Source organism: Penicillium argentinense, assembly GCF_028826775.1.
Source record: "Penicillium argentinense strain IBT 30761 chromosome Unknown utg000004l_segment0_segment0, whole genome shotgun sequence".
In the NCBI taxonomy this organism is placed as follows: Eukaryota; Fungi; Ascomycota; class Eurotiomycetes; order Eurotiales; family Aspergillaceae; genus Penicillium; species Penicillium argentinense.
Window position 1 is genome coordinate 4,510,765 of NW_026622663.1, and position 13,729 is coordinate 4,524,493.

Below are 13,729 nucleotides of genomic sequence, written 5' to 3' on the forward strand. Positions count from 1 at the left end.
AATCATCAAGATTCCCATGGTTATCCTTTCCCCCAAAGCCATGGATGAATGTGTCGTATGGAATGGGAAAGACCTATAATTAGCGATTGTAACCTGCAACACTGGTTGGTCCACGGCGGTAGGGCAACAGAGTGATCGACACGGTCGGCATGTCCCCCACACTAACCTCATCAATTGGGATTAGTTCCCGCGACGAGCTGAAGACTGAATACGAGGACTTCAACCTGAGTTCGTTTTTATTCTTGGCATGTCTTGCGGGTTCATCCCTGGTGAGCTATACGAGTTACCGTGCTAAGCAACGCCACCAAGCTGTGGCTGGAAATAAACGCAGGGGTGAAGAGTTCGTGCATTTTGCTTTTCATGGGCCATGGCAGAGAACATAAAGGGATGCAAAGTAAAGTGTGTCAAAGTAGGACCATGCACACACTGCCCAGGTGCCAATCTTGGTGAAATGTATGGGTCCCACAATTGGATAGAGCCGCATTGGGTCCCACTGGCCGTATGGAGATGAACTTGTATAATGTTACCCCAATGCGAATAGACAATGGAAGATCAGCCAAGCTCAAACCCATTCCATTTAGCAGAACATCGTATTCCACGATAATTTCACCCTCATAGTCTGTAAAGACCCAGCTATGAGGAGCCAAGTTGACATCTGCGCATTCCTGCCCCAGAGCTGGCTCGTATTCACCCCAAGCATACCTTGCAAGTAGAACAACCCTCATAAGATATCGAAATTGGATTCGACGAGCAATTTGGCCCCCTCATTCCACAGAAGGAGAAGGCATAAGTCTAGTATATGTTGATCGACAGAGGAACGGATACGAGGTTGTATACCCTCGCCAGCGTTACAGCGACAGGCACAGACAGCATCGTCAAGAAAAGCCCTCATAGTAAAAATAGGAGATACTATAGATAGAATCGGTGATAGATTGAGGCTGAGCGTTGATGAAAGGGTATAAATATGGCCTCGAATCCGTCGATATCATCTTCATCAACAGCTCATCCAATCTCTTCAGAACAACACAATCACACAAACCATCTCATCTTTTTTCTTTCGCAAGAAGAACCAATACCACCACCATGCAGTTCTCCAAGATTTTCACCTCCGCCGCTCTCTTTGCTCTGTCCAGCATGGCCATTGCTGCTCCCAACCCCAACCCCCTTGAGGCTCGCATGAACGACCTCGAAGCCCGCACCGAGAAGCTTGCCGCTCGCGCCGGCTGGACCTGTGCCTTTGGCGGCGACAAGGCCTGCCAGGTCAAGGTACGTAACCGACTGGACTTCTCCAGGCCCTCAATGAGATCCAGATAACTAACTCTCGAATAGTGTGTTGGCGAGGGCAAGGCTGGCGGATACTGTGCCGACGACAAGTGAGTTTTCCTCCACCGTCTTTACTTTCTACAGGTCCTCCTCCGACTATTGTCTTCATCGTGCTGACTGCGTATTCACCTAATAGTGTCTGCACCTGCCTTTAAGATGGCATCGTCTTCGATCTTCGCAACATCTGGAATCCAACTTCTAGTTCGGAGTACTAGAACCAGCAGGGCTTAGAGATAGAGGGGGAAGATGTCGCGGGTCTGCTTTTGAGTTCTGTCTCTTTTTTCCTTTGTCTCTTTAGTTCTCTCGACAGATTGATCGCGTGACCTCTGTCATTTCTTTCGCTTAGTTCTTCAATACAAGATGGCCATTTTGTTTACTTTGTTGTTCCGAAATCCCGAGCCCAATCCGGTTGCGCACCGTGCGCAGGTGGCAACCTGAGGTGTCATCCCTGGCGATTGCGTCATCACTCATTTGATAAGCAGAATTCACCGCCCTGCATTCCGTCTGTCAGGGTGCTAATCGACCGCCCCACTTGGCCGACAGTCCGGAATCTGTCGTCGTCATCGTGAAATCATCCGTGGGACATGCCTCAAGGGGGTTGTATACTCCATCCTTGGGGCATTCAACGCGAATATTCGATCGTCCATCCGCCCAGAAACACGAGGGAAAAAGAGGAACTGAAAAGGGACTGCCTCCCGCCTGCGGAATTTACGACTCCTCCCGTGATGAAAAATTTTTTTTCATCAGGAGGTGACGAGTGGCCAATCTGCCCGGACGCATGAAGGTCTCCGCTCTGTTCCATACACTAGCACCGTGATTGGTCAACCACCCGAGGCCGGACCCACACGCACTCCAGGTTCAACATCGACATGCGAGGGTCGCTTCCTGTCCTGTGTTCGGCGGCCCGGAGACGATGGCTTCATCGAGAACGCCCGTCCAAATAAAACAGTAATAAAAGAGAACAGGGTAGTTTTTATAAAATGGTTGTATGTAGAGATCAAACTGAATCGAGTCCTTGGAAGCAGTAGAAGCAGAAAAATATAGACTAGGAACACGGTCGCGTCAACCCGTGTTCTGTCGAATCCAGCCCCCTCCCCGAATGAGTTTTTCCCTGATTCGAGAACAGAACCGCCTTCGGCACTGCGTTACATCGGGCTTACCGTACCACACGCCGCCCCGACTATGGCAATCGTGCTCGCGTGGGCATCGATTACCGGTACGGTACCCCTTCGGCCCCTGCGTTACTTAACGCTGGCCTCCCCCTAAATGTGCGTCATCCCCTCTACGTCACTTTTTCCCTTCTCACCCTTCACGTTCGGGTTGACTCTGCAAGCCACGCGTGGGCTTCAAAGTTGTGCGCTTTTGAGAACTTCGTGATGTCTGCCGCGGTCGCACCCCCTGTGTCCGTCCCCAGCAACTCGAACTCCATGGATTCCAAAAACAAATCTCAAGAAGGTTGGTCATCGATGTCGCGTTCTTTTCCTTTTCTGCATACCACCCACCCCCGTGCCCCGTCACCCACCAACCCATGATATATCCACTGTTATCCTATTGCTGCTGCTGCCTGGCTGCATCATAAGAAACCTTCCCTGTGATGATGTTCTGCTATGTTGAGTGTGTGATGGTTTATACTTGAGTTTTCCCCCCTTTCGGAATGGTAATACGCCACCTGCCGCGAACCTCTTTAACTCAAGCCCCTCTGCCGTTGGGATGATCTCACAACTGGCGTCATCGATATTTTCCCAATGCCTTCCACTATGAACGCCCCAGGTCGTCCCCCGAAACCCTTTGGTACCTTTGCGCCATCGTATTTCCGTCCTTGTCAAATGCTAACACGATAATTTTCAGACTCGCAGGTCGTGTCTTCTGAGACCAAGGATCAAAAGCCTGCGACTGACCCTCAAAACTCGCTGGCGCCACCTCCACGACCTGCAGCAACCACTGCTAGCGATACTCCCGACTACTTCAATTCCGTTCACAATCCCTTCTCGCTGGAGCCCAATCCATTCGAGCAGTCGTTCGGTGGGAACTCGGGCGATACCCCCGGGAAGTCACTGTTGCCCCCCGTCGCCTCGCTCACCTCACCTGCCCTTCCTGGCACCAGCTCTGCTGGCGGGTACAACTGGTCCAACTCGCTGCGCTCAGGGCCTCTCAGCCCGGCCATGCTTCCCGGTCCGACCGGCTCTAATGACTACTTCGAAAATATCGGTAGAGGCTTCCCTACCCCGAACGAGTCCTCCCTCCGCACGGGACTGACCCCAGGAGGCGGTGGCTCTATGTTCCCGGCCCCTAGTCCCAACTCGCAAGCATTGCTGCAACAACTCCAGAGCGGCGGCGCGACGCCGTCAACTATAGAGTTCCACCGCACCGCGTTGGCGGCCAAGAAGAACAACAACAACAACACCGTGAACAATAACACCTCAAACGGCCCGACTTCCGACGCCAACGAGCAGGAAGCCAAGCTCAATATGGAGACCAAGGGTCAACAGCAGGCCGACCAGTTCACCCAGCATGATGCCGCCGACGCCGCGAACGGTCTTTTCATGCTTGCCAAGGGTGGCCAGGCTAACAACATGCCGATGAACCAGGCTGCCATGCAAAACGAGACCCGCGCGGCTGCCGCCCGGCGTGTGTCGCAAAATGCCAATGGCGCTGGTGGTCGTGAAATGAGTGGTGATGGATCTGAGCAGGACTCCAAACCCGCCCCTAAAGGCAAGGGCAAGAAGAATGCCGGCAGGGCAGCCCCCGCGGCCAACAACCGGCGCAAAGCTGACGAGGGCCCCAAGGGTGCCAACAAAAAGATGAAGATGGATTCCCCATCGGATGTGGAATCCGAGGACGAGGATTCGAAGCTGCCGGCCGGAGACCCGAAGAAGATGACGGACGAGGAAAAGCGTCGCAATTTCCTGGAGCGCAATCGGTAAGAGTCACCCCATGCCATCAAATTTGTTGATCGTTCTATATTAACTTTCGTAATAGTGTTGCCGCTCTGAAGTGCCGTCAGCGTAAGAAGCAATGGCTGGCTAACCTTCAGGCCAAGGTGGAGCTCTTTACCACGGAGAATGACGCCTTGACTGCCACCGTTACCCAACTGAGAGAGGAGATCGTTAATTTGAAGACCCTTCTGCTGGCTCATAAGGACTGTCCCGTCTCCCAAGCTCAAGGTCTGGGTCCACTTATGATGAATGGCATGCCAGGTGGCTACGAACAGCAGGCGTACAACATGCCTCAACATATGGGCATGCAGCCAGGTGCCCCGATCCCTGCCCAGGGTATGCGGCGCGCTTAAACTTTTCCATTCTGCATCACTCGCTTTCGGGTCGACATTTTTGTGTCTTGACCTGGCCGAATGCAGAAGGGCCACATTTCTCCTTTGCTTCTATACGGCAGTTACTTCTTTCCCGAGGCCATCAACCTCTTGTTTTACGGTGTTTTACTTTTCGGCTCTTGTGGTCGAATCTTTGGCATGGGCAGGTGTTTATGATCCACACGACTCAAAAATGGACGGGCAGATTCCAGTGGCCTGGAACGGATGAATTTCTTCTAGTCTTTCGAGGGCGCGTCAAATCGGCGTCTGAGTTTCTTATGGCTGCTTCAATGTTCTGCTTTCCAATGGCTCTGACCTCTCTTCCCATTCTCCCATTGTACTTTTTTTTTTTTTCCCTCTTCTCGACCCTTCTTTCTCCCCTTTTATAATTTCTTCTCTATTGCAAGAGAACCTCTTTCATTTTCACTTGTCTAATACTTGCAGGGCTTGCGGGTGCATGTTCTTGACTTTTTTTGGATTGCTTATGTCTGCGATACATGATTTTTGGGTGGCGCTCGGGTGGCTTTGTTTTTTGTCAGCCTGTTTTTCTTCCAGAAATGCTTCTGCAATTGAAATGAATATTGCTCCAATACTCGAGACCATCTCCTTATTGCTCGTAGACTTAATACTACTAGTACCTTTAGTATTTGACGGTATGCTTTCCTTTCAGATGATCCAATTTCACTAAAACTCAGTATACTGGATACCTTCCAGACACTAATCTGGCTTACCCTTCGGACTTAATTTCAATCGCCTTAATTATCAGCTTTGGCAACAGGGGCTCCCCATCTAAGGTAATTCGGGGTACGCCAGGTATGTATCTTGCGCTTGGCGAACCTTACGGATACTGAAGGTCAGATAAGGTTGAGGTTGATAAGAGGCGCGTCTCGCGCCAAACAACCCAAACATCACAAACACGAACCCACTCTGGCCGGCGCAAGGAACTCTCGACATTGCCTGTCCCCAAGTGTCTATCCGCCCCAGCAGTTCCAATCGCTCTTTCAAATCCGCTTGGCTAGCCGGTCTGAACGGGGAAACCAACAACCGCGGCCTGATCAGCAATCTTCGCCGCCCAACAATCACACACGCTCCGTCCATCACGACTCCGCCGGAGAGGAAAACAACGACTCGAGATACGATCGCCCACTGGCGGGGGCAGGACAATGTCGACGACAAAGCAACCTACTCGCCCGCGCCGCATCGACGATGCCCTCTCCCAGCTGGTCGACTCCCTGACCCCCACCCTCCCCCTCGCCTCGGTGAACTACGACAACTATTCCGACGAAGAAGAGGCCATCGCCGCCGCCGAATCACATCGTCATGATGCCCAGCTCGATCGTGCCTGGCGTATAATAGATACATACCCGGCTGCCGGCTCTGCAGATCCTGGCTCGCCAGCAGGCCTAGGAGGGCGTCGCGGTAGTTTAGCGGCAATGGAAAGCGTGAACAACGCGCCGGACCTGATCAAGCGCAAACTTCGACGCGAAAATTCCAGCCCGGACAAAGCAGTCCGCTTCTCGAATCTGTATTCTCGTCTCCTGACGCAGCCAGTGCTCTCGCAGAAATGGGGCATCTTGTACCTCCTCTACAAGCTGTCGGAGAAGGACGGGGTTGGTGCGGAGGGCGGCGAGCGAAGTCGCAGTCCGTCGATGGATGATGGGAATCTGCAAAATATGCTCGGACGAGAGGGTTCGCGACCACGACGTGGTACACATTCACGCGCTTTCGAGTCCGAAGACGAGGGACCTGCAGTGAGTTCATCTGCATCGCAGAAGATTCCACTGTCCAAACCTGAGCGACCGAACTCATTCGTGGAGCGAGAGTCTGCAGACTATTCTGCACGACCCTCCAGTGAACGGATACACGAGGGGGAGCTAGCCGGGCTAGCAATTATGAGACAGATCGTGAGGTCGACGAGCGGGCAGGCGCGGCATCGCCTACTATGACGCCTAGCTCTCCTCAAGCGCACTCGAAAGAATCAGTCGAGCGTGGACTTTTGCGAGATCTCCCATTCAATCTGCAGGGGTTGTCTTCATCCAATCTTCAATTTCAGTCTGCGTCTGTCTTAAAGCTTCCGCAAAACCTCCCTTCGCCGATTATCTCTCTTTTACACTCCCTAGCCGAGCCGTGTCTTCTTTATAAAGGGCTTTCGGAGTTTTGCGAGGGTACCAACGAAGGGCTGATTCACCAGAGCTTAAGAGCGGCTATTTCCAAGGAGATACACTCCTACCTGGGCTTGGTCGCCACGCTAGAAGCTGAAATCAGACAGGCGTTGGCTGCCATTGGAGATGGAACTCAGTCTCTGGGTGTAAGAAAAAGTGGTGTTACGTTGAAACGATGTATGATCTGGACTCGAGATGCGACAATGGCTCTTCGGTTGATGAGCTTAATTGTGGAAGAATCTCGCGGTGAGCTTATGCGTCGACCTGAACTGATCCGTGTATTTCATGCTAATTTGATGTGCAGATAAAAAGGGAGGTCAGTTGATTTCTTTGATTCACGGATTCTCAACATCACACGGAGATCCCTTCGTGGGTGCCTTTGCCGAGAAACTTTTGGCCCACGTCACCCGCCCTTTCTACGATATGCTTCAACTATGGATCTATGACGGCGAGCTGTCCGATCCATATAAAGAATTTTTTGTTGATGAGCCTGAGTTCCGACCCAGTACCGACTCACGGGGGATCGCGACAAGTGTCTGGGAACACAAGTATAAGCTAGTCGACAGGCTCATCCCTTCAATCGTGACCCGTGAGTTTGCGGAAAAGGTCTTCCTCATCGGAAAATCATTGAACTTCATCCGAACCGGGTGTGAGGACTCTGCATGGGTGGAGGCATACTCGAAAGAAGCCTTCAAAGAGCTGAAGTATGGCGACACGGATACTTTGGAATCATCGATTGACAAGGCCTATAAAACCACCATGGCACGGCTCATCCACCTAATGGACGACAAGTTCAAGCTATTCGATCACTTGCGAGCGTTGAAGAAATACCTACTTTTGGGACAGGGTGACTTCATTGCTTTACTTATGGAGTCATTATCATCGAACCTCGATCGTCCTGCCAACTCGCAATACCGGCATACACTCACTGCGCAGCTTGAACATGCCATTCGTGCTTCTAATGCGCAGTACGACTCGGCAGACGTGCTTCGCCGACTGGATGCTCGAATGCTGGAGCTCAGCCATGGCGAGATTGGCTGGGACTGTTTCACTCTGGAATACAAAATCGATGCCCCGGTAGACGTTGTCATCACACCTTGGGGATCGAGACAGTATCTCAAAGTTTTTAACTTTTTGTGGCGGGTGAAGCGCGTTGAGTTTGCTTTGGGGAGTACCTGGCGCCGATGTATGACCGGTGCGCGAGGCGTACTAGGGAATGTGGAGGACACACTCGGGGCAGACTGGAAGCGTGCGAGGTGTGTCATTGCTGAGATGATACACTTTGTCTGTCAGCTCCAATATTATATTCTCTTCGAAGTGATCGAGTCCAGCTGGGATCAGCTGCAGACCGAGATGTCAAAAACAGACTGCACCCTCGGCGACTTGATCGATGCACACAACAAATACCTCAACTCCATCACGCACAAGGGATTGTTAGGCTCCACCTCAACCTCCCGATATGGCTCCTCAACCTCGGCATCGGCCAAACAGCCCGAAGAAAGTTTCCTCACCCAGCTCCACCAAATTCTCAAGATCATGCTCGCATACAAAGATGCCGTGGACGGTCTATATTCGTTCTCAGTTGCAGAGTTCACCCGTCGACAAGAGCTGATAGCTAAGATCGAGACTCGCACTGCTCAAGGCCACTGGGGCGTCACTGAAAGCGATGTTCGTCCACGCCGAGCAAACAGCCGCGGTGGAACGTCTATCGCATCGACTCCTGATATTCGCCCAGCCAGCGCAGGCGTCGATGGTATCGACACGCCCTATTCCCTCGATGGACCAGAAATGAACGATGACCAGATGCTTCCCACGCTCCGTTCTCGACTCCGCGATCTCTCTGCCGAATTTAAATCACGCCTGAACATCCTACTCGGAGACCTTGCCTACCAACCGGACGTCGATATGCGATTTTTGGGCGTCGTCATGAACTTCAATGACGTTTATGAGCCAGTTCGAAGACGCAAACCGGCATCTAGCTCTCGAGATAAGGAGAAAGAGAAGGAACGCGAACGCGCGAAAAGGAAAGCAGCGACTGCCGCAGCATCGGCAAATACGGGGTCTGGCACAGAATCCAGTGCGCCGAAAGAGGCTCGTCGGGAATAGTGCTACAATATGCTGCGCGATACTTTGTAGATTTACCTGTCCAAGAGCACTTTAAGGTAGATGCTACTATAGGGTAGGCTGTTATCATAATGCGGAACGAATCCACGATATCTTGAGAAATTTGCTTGAAATCATGTGGGAAAACAAAACGTCCACTAGTTCTGTTGAGGCCTTCATGGCCCTGAGCCCATTATGCTAAGTCCCATGGGGTTTTCACCTGTGAATCTTTTCCTCGCTAGTTCGGATTGATAGACCAACCCCTATAGATTCTTGTACAATTATGGCGGCAACGGCTGGACCTTGACCTTATTGGGACCGCCTCGGTGGAGCCGGCAGAAAAAAAACACTCGACGCCGCCTCGCCGCGCAAGTTTTCTGGAGAAGCCCAACTAAACCAACTCTCTGTTGGAGATTGAAACCAAGAAATACAAAAGCCTTCAATTCGCCCGTCCAATACTGCAGGGTCTTGAACACCCAGCAAAAGCCATGGGCAAGGTCGCCGCCGATAAGGCGACTTCCAAGAAGGCATTGAAGCTCAAGAACGCCGGAGACACCGAGGACAATGTCAGCATGAAGGCGAAATCCAAGTCCGCCGACAGGAGCGAAAAATCAGAATCCAAAGACAAGAAGAAACGCAAGGAGTCCTCCAGCGAAATGAGCGACAGCGAAGTGACCAAGAAGAAGCGCCGCCACGAAGACGACGACAGCAAGGACGACGACAAAGAACCCTCCCGGAAGAAGAAGAAGAAGCGTGTATCTTTCGGTCCCGGCACAAAGACCAAGGATGGCGATGACTCAAGTGAGAGCGACAATGACGCCGGCGACGAGGCCGAGGGCGACGAGAGCAGCGATACTGTGACGGCAACCGAAGATTCGGAGAGCCAGGAAGCCGAGAAAGCAATTGAAGAGATGAAGAATCGCAAGCGCGAGAAGAAGAAGGAGAGGAAAAATGGCGGTGGTGCCGCTCCGCAAATTCACGAGACGCCCATTCTTTCATATCTAAGCTGGTATCACCGGGACCGGGGGTCGTGGAAGTTCCAGAAGAATCGCGAGACGAATATCTTCAAACATCTTTATTCGTTGGAACACGTGCCTGCTACATACAATGTTGCCCTTTTGGCGTATTTGCAGGGTCTGAAGGGCGAGGCGTCCAAGATGCGATTGAGTCAAGGTGCTGCAGAGGTTATGTCTGTTGACAAGGAGGTTGAGACAAATGGAGACAAATACCATAAGGCTGTGGATGGATTCAGGGAATCACTGACTTCCGGTAGTGAGGATATCAATCGCTCTAGCTTCACCAATGAGTTTGATACCGAGACTCTCATTCGTCTTCAGAAGAGACAGCGTGCAGAGCTGGTCTTTTTCGCTGTCACAGGCAAGCTATATATCGGCGTGAAGCCCGTCGCACCTCAAAAGCAGGATCCGCCACCCCAGAAGAAGCGAAAGAATCGAACTGTTGTTGTCGATATTTCGAGCAGCAGTGAGAGCGAAGGCGAAAACAACGACAACAAGACGGTATCCAAGAAGAAGGCTGCTAGCAAGACTTCGAACCCGGATAGCAGTGACGACAGCACCAGCAGCAGTGGAAGCGACTCTTCGAGCAGTGAGGATAGCAGCAGCGATTCTTCGGGCAGCGATAGCAGCAGTGATGATGAAGCCGCCGCCGGCAAAAAGAAGGTCACAAAGTCTAAGCCTGCACCTCCAGCGCCAGAGCCTGTACAGCCGCCACAGCCAGCTCTGCCCAAGAACAAGAAGAAGCAGAAGCGCAAGTTGAGAACTACTCAGATCGAAATCTCGAGTAGCGAGAGTGATAGCGACTGAGTTGTGTATTGCCAGCTCCACTTTTGCGCTTTGTTTCTCCTTCTTTGAGTTTGTATATTTGCAATTCACCTATACCAAAATCGCATTATGATATACCATCCCATTTTCATGAGGTTGAGACATTTGAATTTTGCAAACCATTCTATTTTGTCGTCCTAGTAGCGGACTACTACATTAGCAGTAGTAGGATGGGTGCTTGCACTATCTGCTGCTTGAGCAGTCGGAGTAACCGGACAGTAACCATACTGCTGCTATAGATCAATAGAATCTCCGAAATCAATCTAGTACAAGTATTCGCCAAATATTTTCAAATTGCCATTTTCTCCAAAACCCAAGTAATTGGTGAGCATTGCTAAGGACCTGAGGCGGCCTCATCGTTTTATCAGCCGCTGTCGCGAAGGCGGTGAGCCGACCATGCTCCAAGCTCAAGCTCGAGCTTAGGCACCGGTGGCTCGCGTCACTGCTAAACCTCGCTCCCATCCACCTCCATCCTCGCCCTTTCGTTCCTTCTTCGATCCCGTGTTTCCAGCTGTTATCTCCCAGCACATATAACAAGCCGCCGTCATGTCTGGTATGATTCTCCAACTCGACCGCTGGCATGCCCTAGCCCCCGATGGCTTCAACCTTGGCTGACTCTCATCTTCTCCGCATCAGGAAGCGCAGGCTACGACAGACACATTACTATCTTCTCCGACCAGGGTCGATTGTACCAAGTTGGTATGTTCATTGGGTCCTTCCGCACCTCAGACTCTCACACACCCCTCGGGCCACCGAACATGTTCCGTCGATCATGATGGCTAACCAACCATCCGATTAGAATATGCATTCAAGGCCATCACCTCCGCCAACATCACCTCCATCGGTGTACGCGGGAAAGACTGCGCTGTCGTGCTCTCCCAGAAGAAAGTTGCTGTAAGCAGCTCAGATTTGGACCCTCCAGGCTCATGGACTGCTGACTGACTCGGTTTTCCCTGCTAGGACAAACTGATCGATCCGTCCTCCGTTTCACATGTCTTCAAGATCTCGCCCTCGGTTGGCGCCGTGATGACTGGCTCCATAGCAGATGCGCGGGCATCTGTCGACCGGGCTCGTGGTGAGGCAGCTGAATTCCGGTACAAGTTCGGCTACGAGATGCCCTGTGATGTACTGGCGAAGCGATTGGCGAATATCAACCAAGTCTACACACAACGAGTAAGTGGTAACACCCGTTATCTGTCATCTCCCACCACCGTTTACCCGCAGCCACAAGCGTGAAACATGGCGTTTCCCTGATCATGCGTGACCCTTGGTTCTGACAATTGATAGGCCTACATGCGACCACTCGGTGTGGCGACCACCCTCATCTCCGTTGATGACGAGAATGGTCCCCAGCTCTACAAGTGTGACCCGGCTGGCTACTATGTTGGATACAAGGCCACCGCATCGGGCCCCAAGCAGCAGGAGGCGCTGAACTATCTGGAGAAGAAGCTGAAGAACAAGGATGCGGCCGCTGGCAACTGGGAGGAAGTGGTGGAGCTGGGTATCACAGCCCTGAGCAATGTGCTCAGTGTGGACTTCAAGAAACACGAAATCGAGATTGGCATTGTGGGTGGCCCGCGGGCCGATGGCGAGGGTACCACGACAGCGTTCCGTGCCCTGACGGAGGAGGAGATTGATGAACGGCTGCAGGCCATAGCGGAGAAGGACTGAGCGGGCCGCGCCCTGCAGAACTGGAGCGATAGACCGAATGGGCCCAAGTGCTTTCTGCATAAAACCCCTTGGTTTGTACTGCATTTGGGCTGTGCTCGGATGGGCCCTACATTAGGACGCTAGTGTTACTACTATCCTGTTTTTGTTTAAAGTGGAAAGACGATCAATGACAACGCAATTGGATTCTGCAAGGCTTCGGTTTCGGCCGCGTTTCATACACAACGGTCCAGCACTCTCCAACCTGCTGCATCCACCGTCGGTGCAGCGTCGCCAGGTCCAGTGGCTTGGGACGGGCCGTCGTCAGCGTGGGTCAATTATATCGCCACCGGTAGTTGGTGACCGCAAGACGGATCACATAGCCGAGTCCAGAGGAGCAGATAGAGTACATACAGTGACATGATCCAGGCAAGGAGGGCAGCCGCGACCTGAAGTCCTGCTTGGCCGTGCGTCGGTTCAGCTGCCATGGCAAGCGCCACGTGTGGCTCAGCAACCTGGCTGAACCCAAGTTGGTGCCGCGAGCTGAACCACAACCTTCCACCTCCATTGTGAACTAGCCAACCTATCCAAAGTGATCTTCCGCATCAACTGAACCTGAACCGTTTGGCCGGACGCCAGGATTGTGTGCAAGGATTGCGCCCTGGTCCGGGGCTGGCGGCGGTGCGACTTGACTTGTTCGACCATTTCGACCGAATTCACCATGCCTTGTCCTATCCCCTCGGTCCGGAAAACCGCCACACTCTGGCCGATCTCGCGTATGCAGGTCCTGCCGGTGTGACAGGGGTCCCACGAGCCCAGGTTCGTCTCGACTCCACTGGCCTTTGCCCCTTGGCTGCCAATCATCACTGCGAAGCGCCCGTCGGCCTCCCCTCGCGCGATGGAGACGCCTCGAACCAAATCGGCCGCACAGTAACCTAATCGCGACCTGCTCCACTCACTGCTCGTTCGCTGCTGCGGCTGCTCGGACCCTCCGATTCCTCTCATCGAACTGGAAACTGCCGCGCCAAAATAGTACTGACCCATTCTTCCGGCTGCATACTGACTACTCCCGCCCATTTCGCTAGTTGACCCCCTCGAGTGGATCTGGAGGCTCCCCCTGCTCTGGAACAGGGAGTGGCCCTGCTTGCCCGTTGCCCGTTTCCTCGGGATCTATCGTGTGGCCCGTTCCATCGCAGAGTGCGTCCCAGCTGTGTATGACTTAGGCCTTCTCGGGTCTTGCACTTCTCGTCGGCCATTGGTGCAACCAGCCATGTCCCCCGATGATCCTCCTGACGTTTGGTCTCCGCAGTCACGGGCTGATTTTCTGGTCCTGTCCTTTGTGTGGT

At 52.7% G+C, this 13,729-nt stretch overlaps 6 protein-coding genes across 6 annotated transcripts; 5 read left to right on the plus strand and 1 right to left on the minus strand.

Moving 5' to 3' along the window:
• Nucleotides 1-1,083: 1,083 nt before the first annotated feature.
• N7532_004613 (uncharacterized protein) lies at nucleotides 1,084-1,377 on the plus strand (the record flags this gene model as incomplete). Its single annotated transcript, XM_056617107.1, has 2 exons — nucleotides 1,084-1,266; nucleotides 1,330-1,377. The coding sequence occupies 2 exons, from the start codon at nucleotides 1,084-1,086 to the stop codon at nucleotides 1,375-1,377; spliced, it is 231 nt and encodes a 76-aa protein (XP_056477464.1).
• A 1,703-nt stretch (nucleotides 1,378-3,080) lies between these two features.
• Nucleotides 3,081-4,612, plus strand: atfA (bZIP transcription factor atfA; the record flags this gene model as incomplete). The annotated part of the gene is made up of 3 exons (XM_056617108.1): nucleotides 3,081-3,114; nucleotides 3,172-4,243; nucleotides 4,303-4,612. 3 exons carry the CDS (start codon nucleotides 3,081-3,083, stop codon nucleotides 4,610-4,612), a joined length of 1,416 nt encoding a protein of 471 aa, XP_056477465.1.
• A 1,181-nt stretch (nucleotides 4,613-5,793) lies between these two features.
• N7532_004615 (tubulin gamma complex associated family protein) lies at nucleotides 5,794-8,898 on the plus strand (the record flags this gene model as incomplete). Its single annotated transcript, XM_056617109.1, has 3 exons — nucleotides 5,794-6,481; nucleotides 6,532-7,038; nucleotides 7,097-8,898. The coding sequence occupies 3 exons, from the start codon at nucleotides 5,794-5,796 to the stop codon at nucleotides 8,896-8,898; spliced, it is 2,997 nt and encodes a 998-aa protein (XP_056477466.1).
• A 485-nt stretch (nucleotides 8,899-9,383) lies between these two features.
• N7532_004616 (WKF domain-containing protein) lies at nucleotides 9,384-10,718 on the plus strand (the record flags this gene model as incomplete). Its single annotated transcript, XM_056617110.1, has 1 exon — nucleotides 9,384-10,718. The coding sequence occupies one exon, from the start codon at nucleotides 9,384-9,386 to the stop codon at nucleotides 10,716-10,718; it is 1,335 nt and encodes a 444-aa protein (XP_056477467.1).
• Nucleotides 10,719-11,282: 564 nt separating this feature from the next.
• On the plus strand, nucleotides 11,283-12,407 carry prs2 (proteasome core particle subunit alpha 1; the record flags this gene model as incomplete). Its single annotated transcript, XM_056617111.1, has 5 exons — nucleotides 11,283-11,289; nucleotides 11,373-11,435; nucleotides 11,536-11,630; nucleotides 11,697-11,909; nucleotides 12,024-12,407. 5 exons carry the CDS (start codon nucleotides 11,283-11,285, stop codon nucleotides 12,405-12,407), a joined length of 762 nt encoding a protein of 253 aa, XP_056477468.1.
• A 483-nt stretch (nucleotides 12,408-12,890) lies between these two features.
• On the minus strand, nucleotides 12,891-13,460 carry N7532_004618 (uncharacterized protein; the record flags this gene model as incomplete). Its single annotated transcript, XM_056617112.1, has 1 exon — nucleotides 12,891-13,460. One exon carries the CDS (start codon nucleotides 13,458-13,460, stop codon nucleotides 12,891-12,893), a length of 570 nt encoding a protein of 189 aa, XP_056477469.1.
• Between the last annotated feature and the right edge of the window lie 269 nt (nucleotides 13,461-13,729).